Source organism: Martes martes (genome assembly GCF_963455335.1).
Source record: "Martes martes genome assembly, chromosome: 4".
NCBI lineage: Eukaryota > Metazoa > Chordata > Mammalia > Carnivora > Mustelidae > Martes > Martes martes.
The window spans coordinates 93,038,326-93,052,715 of NC_137891.1; the positions used below are offsets into that span (position 1 = coordinate 93,038,326).

At 47.3% G+C, this 14,390-nt stretch overlaps 1 protein-coding gene across 3 annotated transcripts in view; it reads left to right on the forward strand.

Moving 5' to 3' along the window:
• The window catches only part of IGSF3 (immunoglobulin superfamily member 3), a gene marked incomplete at its 5' end in the record, with an annotated part of 93,066 nt that overhangs the window by 43,979 nt on the left and 34,697 nt on the right, over nt 1–14,390 (forward strand). For all 3 annotated transcript variants that reach the window (XM_080802095.1, XM_080802096.1, XM_080802097.1), the window contains 2 exons: nt 8,488–8,865; nt 11,035–11,445. In XM_080802095.1, the coding sequence (XP_080658221.1) occupies nt 8,488–8,865; nt 11,035–11,445 (789 nt within the window). The remainder of the gene's footprint in view (nt 1–8,487; nt 8,866–11,034; nt 11,446–14,390) is intronic.

Sequence of the window (14,390 nt, forward strand, 5' to 3'; positions counted from 1 at the left end):
CTGTGGTGAGGTGTCTCCTAAGGTCTTTGGCCCATTTTTTTTTTTTAAGATTTTATTTATTTATTTGACAGAGAGAGATCACAAGTAGGCAGAGAGACAGGCAGAGAGAGAGAGAGAGAGAGAGGGAAGCAGGCTCCCTGCTGAGCAGAGAGCCCGATGTGGGGCTCAATCCCAGGACCCTGAGATCATGACCTGAGCCGAAGGCAGGGGCTTAACCCACTGAGCCACCCAGGCGCCCCGGTCTTTGGCCCATTTTTTAATCATTTTTTTTCTTATTTTTGAGTTTCGAAAGTTCATGGTATATTTTGGTTATCAGTCCTCTATCAGATGTGTCTTTTGTAAATATTTTCTCCCAGTCAGTGACTTGTCTTCTGATTCTCTTGATTTTGTTTTTCACAGAGCAGGAGTTTAATTTTTTTAATTAATTTATTAATTTTTAAATTTTTTTATAAACATACAATGTATTATTAGCCCCTGGGGTACAGGAGGAGTTAATTTTAAGAGCACTTAACTTATCCATTATTTCTTTCATGGATCATATCATTAATGTTTGTATCTGAAGGGTCATCACCGTACCCAGTCTCACCTAGGCTTCCTCTTAGGTCATTTTCTAGGAGATTTATAGTTTTGCATGTTATGTTATAGGTCTGTGATCCATTCTGAGTTAGTTTTTTTGAAGGGAAAAGGTCTGTGTCTAGATTTGGGTTTTTTGCTTATTTGTTTGCATGTGTTTACACAGTTATTTGAGCATTATTTGTTGAAGAGACTATCTCTGCTCCATTGGATTGCCTTTGCCCATTTGTCAAAGATCAGTTAAGTATTTTGGGGGCTCCATTTCGTTCCATTGATCTGTTTGCCCTTTCTTTCTCCAATACCATGCTATTTTCATTACTCTATAGTAAGTCTTAAAGTTGCATAGCTTTAGCCCTTCAACTTTGTTCTCCTCTTTCAATATAGTGTTGGCTATTCTGGGTCTTTTCCCTCTCTGGTAAACTTTAGAATCAGTTTGTTGATATACACAAATAACTTACTGTGATTTTGATTGGAATTGCATTCAATCTATAAAGCAGGTAGGAACTGTTATTTTGGTGATATTGAGTCCTTTTATCCAAGAACATTGAATTTTTCTCCATTTGTTTAGTTCTTTGATTTTGTTCATCGGAGTTTTTGTACCTTTCCTCATATATATCTTCTGTATATTTTGTTACATTTCTACTATTCCATTTTGGGGAGTACTAATGTAAATGGTATTGTGTTTTCAAAATTTCAAATTCCTTTTGTTTCAGGGTTTGTTTTTTTTTAGTCAATCCCTTTAGGTTTTTTATATAGATAATCACGTCATCTGTGAATAAAGACAGTTTAATGTCTTTCTTCCCAATCTGTATACTTTTTTTTCTAAAGATTTTATTTATTTATTTGACAGGCAGAGATTACAAGTAAGCAGAGAGGCAGGCAGAGAGAGAGGGGGAAGCAGGATTCCCGTTGAGCAGAGAGCCCGATGCGGGGCTCAACCCCAGGACCCTGGGATCATGACCTGAGCCAAAGGCGGAGGCTTTAACCCACTGAGCCACCCAGGTGCCCCCTCTGTATACTTTTTATTTCCTTTTCTTGCCTTATCTCATTAGCAAGGACTTTCAAGTATGATATTGAAAAGGAGTAGTAGTAAAAAGGAATATCCTTGGATTGTACCTGATCTTAGTGGGAAAGCTTTGAGTTTCTCACCATTAAGTCTGCTGTTAGCTATAGGTTTTTTGTAGGTATTCTTTATTAAGTTGGAATAATTCCCCTGTGTTCCTACTTTACTGAGACTTTCTATGGTGAATATTGTTGGATTTTGTCAGATGCTTTTCCTGCTTCTCTTGATATGATCATGTGATTTTTCTTTTTTAGCCTATTGATGTGATAGATTATATTAATTGATTTTTAAATATTGAATGAGTCTTGCATACCTGGGATAAATCCTACATGGTCTTGATGTATAATTCTTTCTGTAAATCGTTGGGTTTGATTCGCTAATACTTTGTTGAAGATTTTTTCATCTATGCTCATGAGAGATATTGGTCTGTATTTTTCTTATAATGTCTTTGTCTAGTTTGAGTGTTAGGGTAGTGCTGGCCTTATAGAATGAGTTAAGAAGTGTTCCGTCTGCTTCTATTTTTCTGAAAGAGATTGTAGAGAGTGGGCATACTTTTTTCCTTAAATGTTCAATGGAATTTACTCATCTGGACCTGGTGCTTTCTGCTTTGGAAGGTTATTAATTACTGAATCAATTTCTTTGATAGGACTATAGGTCTATTGAAATCATCTGTTTCTTGTGTGGGTTTTCACAGATTCTGTCTTTCAAGGAATTGATCCATGTCATGTAGGTTATCAAATTTGTAGGCACAGACTTGTTCATAGGATTCCTTAATTATCCTTTTAATTTTCATGGGCCCTGTGGTAATGTCTTCTTCTCTTTCATTTTTGATTTTAGATAATTTGTGTCCTTTCTCTTTTTTCTTAGTTATCCTGGCCAGGGGCTTATAGATTTTATTGATCTGTTCAAAGAAGAGCTTTTGACTTTGTTGATTTTCTCTCTTGATTTCCTATTTTCAATTCCATTGATTTCTATCTCCTGCTTACTTTGGACTTAATTTGCTTTTCCTTTTCTATTTCCCTAAGGTGGAAACCTAGATTACTGATTTGAGGTCATTCTTCTTTTCTAATACATGCGTCCGATGATATAAATTTCCCTCTAAGCTCTGTTTTGCCTGCATATCACACATTTTGGTAAGTTGTGCTTTCATTTTCATTGAATTCAAAATATTTTTAAATATCTCTTGAGATTTCTTCTGTGATCCAGGTGTTCTTTAGAAGTGTGTTGTTTAATATCCACATGTTTGGGGATTTTCCAGTTATTTTTCTGTTATACAATTCCAATGTAATCTGTGAGCAGACACTGTGATTTCTAGTCTTCTGCATTTGCTAATGCAGAATTTGCTAAGGTGTGTGTTATGGCCCAGAATGTGGTCTGTTTTGGAGACTGTTCCATGCAAGCTTGAGAAGAATGAGTACTCTGCTGCTGTTGGATGAAGTGGTCAATAGACATCTGTTACGTTCAGTTGATTGATGGTGTTGTTGAGTTCAGCTATATCCTTACTGATTTTCTGCTTGATGGAGCAGTCCATTTCTGAGAGAGGGGTACTGAAGTCGCCAGCTCTGCTAGTGTATTCATCCATTTCTCCTTATAGTTCTATCAGTTTTTGCCTCATCCAGTATGATGCTCTGTTGTCATGTGCGTAGTACACATTAAGAATTGTTATGTCTTGGGCGCCTGGGTGGCTCAGTGGGTTAAGCTGCTGCCTTCGGCTCAGGTCATGATCTCAGGGTCCTGGGATCGAGTCCCGCATCAGGCTCTCTGCTCAGCAGGGAGCCTGCTTCCCTCTCTCTCTGCCTGCCTCTCTGTCTACTTGTGATCTCTGTCTGTCAAATAAATGAATAAAATCTTCAAAAAAAAAAAAAAGAATTGTTATGTCTTTGTGGAGAATTATGTAATGTCCTTCATCATCAGTGATAACTTTCTCTACCTTGAAATCTGCTCTGAGATTAATAGAACTACTCCTGCTTTTTTTTTTATTTTAAGATTTTATTTATTTATTTGACAGGCAGAGATCACAAGTAGGCAGAGAGGCAGGCAGAGAGAGAGGGGGACGCAGGCTCCTTGCTGAGCAGAGAGCCCGATGTGGGACTCGATCCCAGGACCCTGAGATGACCTGAGCCGAAGGCAAAGGCTTAACCCACTGAGCCACCCAGGTGCCTCCCTGCTTCTTTTGATTAGTAGTTACATGGGGTATTTTTCTCCATCCATTTACCCATAATCTATATGCGCCTTTATATTTGGAGTGGACTTCTTGTAGATATATAATATCTACAAGATATATAAGATATTATATATTGTCTCATGTGTTTTGTTTTTGTTTTTGTTTTTTTGTAGAGTGAAGGGAGCTTTATTAATTTCTATCCATGCCTTCAACAGACAAAATATACAGAGAATTACCCTTCAGTTACAATAACATGACACTGGACTATTATTACTATGGCATCAAAGAAATGTGAGGCATTTATGTAGAGGAAACTCTCAACAATGGGTACAGCCCTGTACCACTTTACAGAGTACTTCCACATTATTATCTCATTTGATATTAAGCATTAACATTATGCTTAAAATTGTGAAAATCGATGGAGTGCTTTCTCATGACTGTGCCAAACACTGTGTTGCTCTATGATTTCTTTTTTTTAAAATTTGTAATTGTTTTATAAACATATAATGTATTATTAGCCCAAGGGGTACAGGTCTGTGAATCGCCAAGTTTACACACTTCATAGCACTCACCATAGCACATACCCTCCCCAAAGTCCATAACCCCACCACCCTCTCCCTACCCCTCTCCCCCACCACCCTCCTCAGTTTGTTTTGTGACATTAAGAGTCTCTTACGGTTTGTCTCCCTCCCGATCCCATCTTGTTTCATTTATTCTTTTCCTACCCCCCAAACCCCCAACGTTGCATCTCCACTTCCTTATATCAGGGAGATCATATGATAGTTGTCTTTCTCCAATTGACTTATTTCACTAAGCATAATACCCTCTGGTTCCATCCACGTCATCGCAAATGGCAAGATTTCATTCTTTTGATGGCTGCATAGTATTCCATTGTATATATATACCACATCTTCTTTACCCATTCATCTGTTGATGGACATCAAGGTTCTTTCCATAGTTGGGCTATTGTGGACATTGCTGCTATAAACATTCGGGTGCATGTGCCCCTTCGGATCACTACATTTGTATCTTTAGGGTAAATATCCAGTAGTGTGATTGCTAGTCATCGGGTAGCTCTATTTTCAACTTTTTGAGGAACCTCCATACTGTTTTCCAGAGTGGTTGCACCAGCTTGCATTCCCACCAACAATGTAGGAGAGTTCCCCTTTCTCTACATCCTCGCCAGCATCTATCATTTCCTGACTTGTTAATTTTTGGCTCGTGTGTTTTGATCCACTCTCACAATCTGTCTTTTAACTGGCATGTTTATACCATTGATTGACGTTCAGAGTGATTTCTGATATAGTTGCATTAGTATCTACCACAGGCATTACTGTTTGGTATTTGTAGCCCTTGCTCCTTGCTCTTATTTTTGTCTTCCACTCTTTTTCTGCCTTTTGCATCCAGTCCTTTTTAGATGGCTGTATATGACCGTGTGTATATTTGTTCTTTTCTTTTTAAATTACAGAAGTGGCATTTGCTTGTTGCAAAGTAATTCAAAACATATAAGAATGTCTAAAGTGAAAAAAAGCAATAACACCAAAAAAAAAAAAAAAAGTAATCCCTGCCCAGGAGGAGTCTCCTGTTGTAGGCTGAGAGGGAAGACGGAAGGGGCCTCGAGGCCAGCGCAGGCCTTGGCCAGGTAGGGGACCTGGGTCTCTTTGAAGACACAGCGCTGTCTCGGAAAATGGGGGGGGGCAGTGCCAGGAATAGGAAATGTGGAGGGTGGGGTGCAGAAAAGGAATTAAACTGAGAAGGAAAATGTAATTTCTACTTCTGTGTTAGGGTCCACTCTTTAAGAATGGTGTTATTTTCAGGGACCAGAGGCCCTTTGTGGGGCGGGAAGGAAATGAAGGGGATCTTGAATGAACAAATGCGGCCGAATGTGTGTGGTTCAAGTCCAGCCTGGCGTTTATTTATTTGTTCAACAAGGCTGCTTACAGCCTGCTTCGGGCTTGGACAAGTTAGTTTGACCCGGATGCCTCAGCTCATCAAGGCCGCTTCACGCTCTTTCCTTTCCCAGGGGTGACGTGTGTGATCTGACGGCCGAACGTTGTGGTAAGGTCTGTGAGGAGAACATGGGCTGGCTAAGCTCCGGGTTGCCTTGCGTGAGGAGAGCAGCATTGTCGGACGGGGCTCCGCTGTGCCCATTCACTAGGGAAGAGTGACGCTTTCTTGACCCAGATTCAGGGAGAGTCTTTGCAGAAGAGAGGAGATGGCCTCCAAAATCTGGATACCTGGTTGCCAGCACATAGAGAGCCACGGAAGCAGCAGTTGTCGACTGTGCCATGCGTTTGAAGTTTTAGAATTGCTACTGGCCGGGCTGCACCCCAGACAAGTTACACCAGCTGGGGTCCAGGCCCTGCTGTGTCGGAAAGGTCCCCGGGTGATTCCAGTGTGGCTGCAGTGTGAAGGAGAAGCTGGCTCCCTCTCACCTGCCTCTAGTGGCCTTCCTGGCAAGCAGCTGTGGCTTTTGTGTCCCCAAGCCCTGAGATACAAAGAGACCTGAATGTTCTGAATGCAGTTAGATTGTTTTCAGAGTTCTGTGTTTCTGGAGGAGTGCAAACATTTGATTCAGAATGTCACCATACAGATATTTTAAGTTGTCATAGACAGAGTACACATAGTCAAAATGTTATACACCACAATTTTCACAGACCGAAAATAACTAATGAGCTGTCTTCTCCGTGGCTCTCAGTGTAGTAATGAGGGCTGTCAACCAGGATGGATCAGTGACATTCACAGACCACTTTGATCCGTTGATTTCGTTCCCTCCCCTTCATTTGTTCAGTTCCCAGTTTCTGCGCAGGAAGCCAGGATGGGGTTCCGGGTAAGACTTGGATTGGGAGGAAAGGGTCTCCGTGAATTACAGGTCAGAAGCCCCCTGTCTTTCCTTCTAGGGTCTGTGGTAAAGTCTGTCATCCTGTAGCTGAGGCCATCTTGCTCGGAGGTACCCACCCTGCCCCCTCCCAAGTGTAGCCCCGACTGGCCTCGAGCTGTGTCCCCGTGTCCTCGAGCTGTCCGGGCTGCTCACCAGCTGGATCCCCGTCAGATCGGTTCACATCTGGGCAGCTGGGATTCCTTTTCAGAGAGGGAGAGAGGAAGCTGTCATGGACCGTGGAAGTGGGCTGCTGCTGTGGGAGGAGGTGGGTGGGCCAGAGACTCTGTCGTTGTCAAGAGGCCCTTGGGTTGTCCTTGGAGATGTCTGGCCAAACCCGTGGATCCAGTGCCGCAGAATGTTCCAGCCAGGAGGGGTTTTTAGCTAGCGGCCCTGCACTGAAGAGTAACTGTGGGCTAGACCCTGTGTTGGGGGCTTTACAGGTGCTTTTGTTTGTTTGTTTTAAAGATTTTACTTACTTGACAGACAGAGATCACAAGTAGGCAGAGAGGCAGGCAGAGAGAGAGGAAGGGAAGCAGCCTCCCTGCTGAGCAGAGAGCCAGATTCCGGGCTCTATCCCAGGACCCTGGGATCATGACCCCAGCGGAAGGCAGAGGCTTTAACCCACTGAGTCACCCAGGCGCCCCTATGGGTGTTATCTTACTGAGTCTGATAACTCCCTGAGGCCCATGGTATTGTCCAGGTCTTACAGATGAGAAAACTGAGGCCCCGAGGTTTTAAGTAATTAAGCCAAGGTCACAGCTAGTAAGTGACAAAGCCAGCCCTAACGTAAGTGCTGGTCCACTCCCAAGCCTTCTTAGAAATCATTTTATAGATGAAGAGATCAAGGTACAGAAAGGAAAAGCAGCCTGTCCAAGATGACACAGCCAGTCCTAGTTACTGGCAGAACAGGGGCTGGAACTCACCTGCCCCTGTGCCTCACTGCTGTACCCAGCTGCTGCAGGGAAGGAAGGCCATTCGGCCTGGGGGTGGGGGTGGGGGTGGCGGTGGTGAGGAGATGTGGGGAGTGCCTTCTCCTCCCTGCCCTGGGGTTCAAGCAGTAGCAGCCTCAGGCTAGCATGGAATGAGAAATTAAACTCCATTTTCCTCACTCCCGAGTCTATGGGGGAGAGCGTGGTTGAGAAGAACACGGAGAAGGTAGGCAGGGGTGACCCCAGAGCACCATAGCCAGCCAGACTGCAGCTCCCCACCCCCATGGCCAGTGTGCGGGCATCGGGGCTGTCCTCCCACATTCATGTGCACTCAGCTCCAAGCTGCAGTCGCCCGCAGGAGCTCCAGGAGGGGAGGAACGGCTCCTCCACCCCCTGTGCTGGGAAGAGCTACATCTAAAAACAAAGGGCGCAGCACCAAAGGGAGGGCCGCAGGACTCCCTTCAACCTACAGGCCCAGACTGCAGGACGGTTTCTTTTGTTTTCTTGGGAATGGGTGTCGAGGAGTCAACGTTTCCTGCTCATCTCATTAAAAACTTTATAAACGGCATTAATAAGTAGATATAAAACCTCTACACAAATGACAAACAGAGGGACTAAATGAAATTCCCAAGGGTTCAGCCATTGAATCAGTAACCAACTGCGGCTTTGCTTGGTCAGATCTCCATATATGCAAATTCGGGACAGAGCTTTAGTGCAGTGTTTTAATTAATATTTATAAATCACAGAGCACCTCAGAGAGGGCCAGGAAGCTATTTATACGATCATGTCATACAAATCACAAACGCTTTTGAAGATCGCTGTCTACTCTGCGTTTTGGTCTGGGAAGTAAGCGAGCCTGTCCGTGTGTCCCCCACAGGTGTAGTACTGGCACAGCGACATGTCGCCGTCCAGGAAGGACCCCTGTACCGCACGGAGGGCTCCCACATCACCATCTGGTGCAATGTGAGCGGCTACCAGGGGCCTTCAGAGCAGAATTTCCAGTGGTCCATTTACCTGCCATCCGCCCCAGAACGGGAGGTCCAAATCGTCAGCACCGTGGACTCCTCCTTCCCTTACGCCATCTACACCCAGCGAGTCCGCGGGGGGAAGATCTACGTGGAGAGGGTGCAGGGGAACTCAGCCTTGCTGCACATCACCGACCTGCAGGCCCGGGACGCTGGGGAGTATGAGTGCCACACGCCCAGCACGGACAACCAGTACTTCGGGAGTTACAGTGCCAAGATGAACCTCGTGGGTAAGGAGATGACGTTTCCCGTGGCTGGCATCCTGCCCCAGTGAGTCTGCTTGGGGTGCTGTACCCAAATGCCGCACCCCGGGTGGCTGACACCACAAGCATTGATTTCTCACAGCTCTGGAGGCTGAAAGTGCAAGGTCAGGGTGGCAGGCACGGGTGGTTCTGGTGAGGGCCCTCTTCTGGGTTGCCAACCTTTGATTTCTCATTGTGTTCTCCCATGGCAGAAAGGGAATGAGAGAGCTCACTGAGGTCCCTTTCCAAGGGCTCCCCCTCCATGACCCCATCACCTCCCAGAGGCCTCACCTCCAAACACCACTGGGGGTGGGGGAAGGAAGGATTAGGATTCACCATATGGGTTGTGGGGGAGGGGAGGAAATAAATACTGAGTCCAGATTACTGAGTCCCTTCTTTCGTAGTGCAACTTTATTTGACTAAACAACAACAAAAACCCAAAGCTCCCCAGATGTCTTAGTGGTTAACCAGTAGCATGAGTGAACAAACGTTGTGGGTTCACTTGTAAATCCCTTGTAAATAGAAGGCTGGGGCTAAAACGAAAGATCGAGTGCGGGTATTAAGAATTCGGAGAATTAACTGACCCTGTAGCTGGTGAAAGGAGATATGAAAATCGAAGGCAAGGACATTTGTGGTTGATCTGTCTGAAGAAGTGATGGAGGTGGAGTATAGGACATCAACTAGCAGAGAAGCGAAACTGCGGGGTGACAGAGGGGCTCTGAGACCTGCAGGGCGTTGCTGAATCAGGAGGCGAGTGCACCTGCAGAGTGCACCTGCAGGTCCTTGCTCACACCTGGAGCCCCTCCCTAGGTCCTCCGGCTGCACAAGCAAGGGATTGTGCACCAGCTGTCTCCCTTGGCCCTGGTACCCCCTGAATGTTGGAGGTTGCTGGTGGGAGGGGACAGATTTCAGTGTGGACGGCTGTGGGCCACCAGGCTTGCTGATTTGGAAGGGTCAACGATATCAAGGCTGGTCTATTTTTCCGCCCAAGTCTTAATCTCCAGTTTTTATTATCACAGTTCTGCTTGGAAATTATGTCTTGAGCAGAAAAACAGAATAGCTTTATTATTGCTGACCCTCCACATGGGTGAACATTACACCCCAGTGCTGTCCACACTGAATTCTCCCCTCCTCACCCCACACCAAACTTGCTTTTCCTTTCTGTTGGTCTGCATCCTATCGAGAGGCCTGTGAGACCCAGGCCTGAGATGAGCTCAGTAAGAAAACACACACTGGTTGTGACTGGGGTGGCCCCAGGCCAAGAAGGTGAGTGTTGAGTCTCCAGAGTACAGGGTTTTTTTGTGTTTTTTTTAGATTTTATTTATTTATTTGACCGAGAGCGAGATCACAAGTAAGCAGAGAGGCAGGCTCCCTGCTGAGCAGAGAGCCCGATGTGGGGCTTGATCCCAGGACTCTGGGATCGTGACCTGAGCTGACGGCAGAGGCTTAACCCACTGAGCCACCCAGGTGCCCCCAGAGTACAGTTCTGACCAAGGGGCCATGGGGCCATGTTCTCACTTGCGAGAACTGAGGCTTCCTTCTAGCACGGACCCCTCTGACACATGAATTACAGGAAAATTCCACCTACCTGATGATCAAGGTTGTTGTTGCTTTCCTCTGCCAAAGACTTTTCTTTTCTTTTTTTTTTTTTTTTACAACGTAGCCTTGCTAGAGCATTGCATTGCTGAAGTGAGTGGGGGGGAACGTGGGGGTGGGGCAGTGAGAGGGAAGGAAGTCAGCAAGGTGCACAGATGTGTGAAAACGCAACTTCTAGGAACTATTTCCTTTTGAGGATCGGTCAGAAGCCAAGCGAAAGTATCTTGAAGCAGTACCAGAAGGAACAACAAAATCTCATTTGGCCTAAAAGAGAATTCTTGTTGACACGGTATTTTTAGGGAGTTCATTTACTATGAGAAACGAAGTACATCCCGCCTGGGTTAGCCAGGTGTTATTAAAATACCAAACAGGTAAGCATTAAGTACCAAAAAATTGCAGTCCAAATCCACGCGGGAAACTCCTTCTGTTTCTGTGCCATCCGGGGTTGACTGGGGCCTCCCGGTGACTGCTGAAGGCCGTGTGGGGTCAGTGGCTGGCCCCCCGGCAAGGGTGAGCTTCTGCAGTTTGGGACCGTGCGCCCGGGACATTTCTGTGTTGCAGTGATTCCTGACACCCTGCAGACCACGGCCGTGCCCCAGACTCTGCACAAAGTGGAGCAGGACCCCTTGGAGCTCACGTGTGAGGTGACCACGGAGACGCTCCAGCACAGCCACCTGTCAGTGGCCTGGCTCCGGCAGCGAGGGGGCGAGAAGCCCGCAGAGGTCATTGCCCTGAGCCGAGATTTCGTGCTGCACTCCAGCAGCGAGTACGCCCAGAGGCAGAGCCTGGGGGAGGTGCGGCTGGACAAGCTGGGGAGCGCCACGTTCCGCCTCACCGTCTTCCACCTGCAGCCCTCCGACCAGGGCGAGTTCTACTGTGAGGCCGCTGAGTGGATCCAGGACCCGGATGGCTCGTGGTACGCCATGACCCGAAAGCGGTCCGAGGGGACTGTGGTCAACGTCCAGCCCACAGGTCAGTCTCTCTCTTGTTCTTGCTGGTGGGGTGGGTTGTCTGATGCTGGGAGAAGGTGCGGACTCCTTCTCTGGTGACCTCCGAAAGTACTAGGAACATAGAGGGGCCTGCCTAAAATCTGACCTTCTAGTGACTTTTGGAGAGGAGCCAGCCAGCCCAAATCCAGCTTACAGACAGGGTTTCTTGGACCCATGGGGTATTTGATACTTTTTCTTGAATTACAGGTTCATTTTTAAAAATTGGAAGATTTCACATAAACTGTTTTGTATCTATTGAACTGGGTTCCCAGGGGCGGCCTCCTTCCCTTTGATGACATTACCTGTTTTGGCAACCAGTCCTATTTGATTTGTAGAAGACATTTGAGATTATGAGCCTTCCATCAGAGGTCTGAAATTATGATCTAGGGAAATTTTGGCTTAAATTATTATTTTCTATATTAATACTATGTCCTTGGTGGTGTTTTATAATTTCCAGAATGCTTTATCACGTATTACTTCAGGGTCCCTCAGAAGTTTTGCGAAGTAAGTCAGTGGTGGGGCAGATGCTGAGGGCAGTGGCTTTATGGTGGGGCCCCGGGAGAAGTCCCAGGGCAGGGCATCGAGGTCAGCCTGGCGAGTATCAGATTCTCCCATGAGGGCTTTCACCGGTGACAGACCTGGAAAGGGGGCTCCCTGAGGAGGCTGAGTTGACATGTTTGTAGCTGGGGTGAGAAGATGATGACACCATGAGCGGAGATCCTCCCTGACTCCCCACACTCTCCGACTGCCCCGTGCCCCCGAGTCCAGCCATGCTCCAGATCAGAGGTAACCTCTGTCGCGGGCTGCCTTGGCTGGGCAGTGGCAGGCCCTCCGCGAGACCTTCAGTGCCCCGACTTTGGTCGTCGTGCCATCATCAAGGTGCAGTAAGCAGTCCGAGGACCTTCCTGTGTTGTTTCTCACCTCCAGGGAGGAGCTGCGGTTGGAGGTGTGGTTTATGGGAGATGAACTGTGGTACATTTGGGGTCTCATCTTCAGGATCTGACCTTGACCTCGCTGTCCTGTTTGCTACACACAGTCAGTGGTCTTGGTCTTCTGCCACTTTTTCTTGTGTCTGTTTAGAGCAGTGCTTCCAATCTACCCAATGGTACAGATTCCTGAATCAGGCTGCTGGGGCGGGGCTGCGGGGCCTGGGAAGCTGGATTTCCAGTACACATCCCAGGTGATTCTTCCTTTGTCTATGTTGTCCAGCACGGCTCTACAGGTAATAGGGCAGAAGGGATTCTTTGGACAGCGGATGGGCTTTCATGAGAAGGATCGGCTCCGGGAAAGAGTGCTTTATCTGCTCTGTCGGGCCCAGAGCCGTTAGCAGCTTTTGGATCTTCCAGTACTAAGACATCTGGGGAAGGCACTTCATTTCGTATTTATCCTTTCCCTTTCTGGTTGGCTTTAAGATCAGCTTCAGAAGTCTGGACCAAATTTTGAATCTTAATGCTTTCAAATTAGGTGGCATCAGTTAATCTTCTTTATTTTAATCTTACCAATTTGGGATTAGGACTTTTTGAATTTGCCCAGCAAATGTATTCAGACTAAGCCAGCCAAGAAAAAACTAGATGCAAAACGAAGTTGATGACTACTCGGCCCCAAGCTTTCCAGGTTCCACAGCTGCAGCCCCATCTCGGCCCTTCCCTTAGTTCCTTTCGGTTAACATTCAATGAGTCTCTGCGGCGGAGGGTCGGGCGAGAGCCGCTGGGGATTCGGAGATGAACAGCTCTTGGGGCCTGCCCTCAGGGAAGGGGCAGCTGTGAGGGCCGGTGGCTCAGTGGGGTGTCCTGAGGTCCGTGATGCTATGTGGACGGTGCTCTGGGACACAGTGACTAGGCAGTTCCCTTGCAACCTGAAGTTTTCCCTGGATGGGAGAGTGAAGGCAAATCCAGGAAAACCAGCAAACTGGGCAAGTGGAGCTGAGTAGGAAGCTTGAGGAGACACCAGAGGGGCAAGCTTAAGGGCACAAAAATGTGTCCTATGTTTGGCCAGCAGACAGGAGTCTGGCATGGGTAGAGGCTGAGGCCCAGAAATGAGTGACAAGCGGAGGCCTGAGGCCCCACGTGCTGGAGTGCGGAGGTCGGCCTTGACTCCATAGCAGCAGTGTTTGCAAGCTGTCCTTCTTGGGGTCTTGGGAGCCCCCTTAGAGGTGCCTGCCAGGAGGTGGTGGAGGAAGGCATGCTGAGGGCCACAGTGTTCCCTCACTGGCCTCAACCAAATGTTTTCTATGTTGGGCAACAGAAGATTTTACATAAAGAAACTGCCCTTTCCTCTGCCCCCTCCCGAGGACTGTTACCACTGCTGCAGACACTTGTAGGGGGAAAGAGAGATTTTAAAGCAAGGAGTGACACAATGAGTTCTGGGTTCCAGAAGGACAGAACCCCAGAGGCCAGCTGGAGGTTGATTAAACAGGTCGGTCCTGCCGTGGAGAGACCAGGTAGGAGAGAGCTCTGAGACCAGGGTGGGTAGGCGGCAGTCTGGAAAGCAAGCAGCGGCGGGTGCTGGAGATGGAAGAATGGGGAGCACCACACGGAGGAGGAATCCACGTACTGGGCACCCTGAGGCCAGAGCTCTGGGTGATGCCTTGAATTGGGATGGGGAGGGAGGGGGAAGGAAAGGTATTAAGAACAAAGTCCTGCTTCAAAGCCTCTGCTTCCCGGTCCGTGGCAGCCCTGGTTGTCTTTTCTTCTGTTTTTGTCAGTTTCATTCCAGGACTCCATCCTTCACGCAGAAGCTTACAGAGATGCTCAGTACATAAAAGCACTGTCCGTGCTGAGCCTGGGAGGGATGAGGGCCTGGGAGGAGCCTGTGTGGTGGTAATTGAAAAGGCCCAGGAGAACAGCAGCAGTGAGAGGTCAGAGGAGCAGGTCTCAGTGAGAAAGAGAAAGAAACCAAGGAGTCAGTCAAGCAAGAGGAGAACCAGGA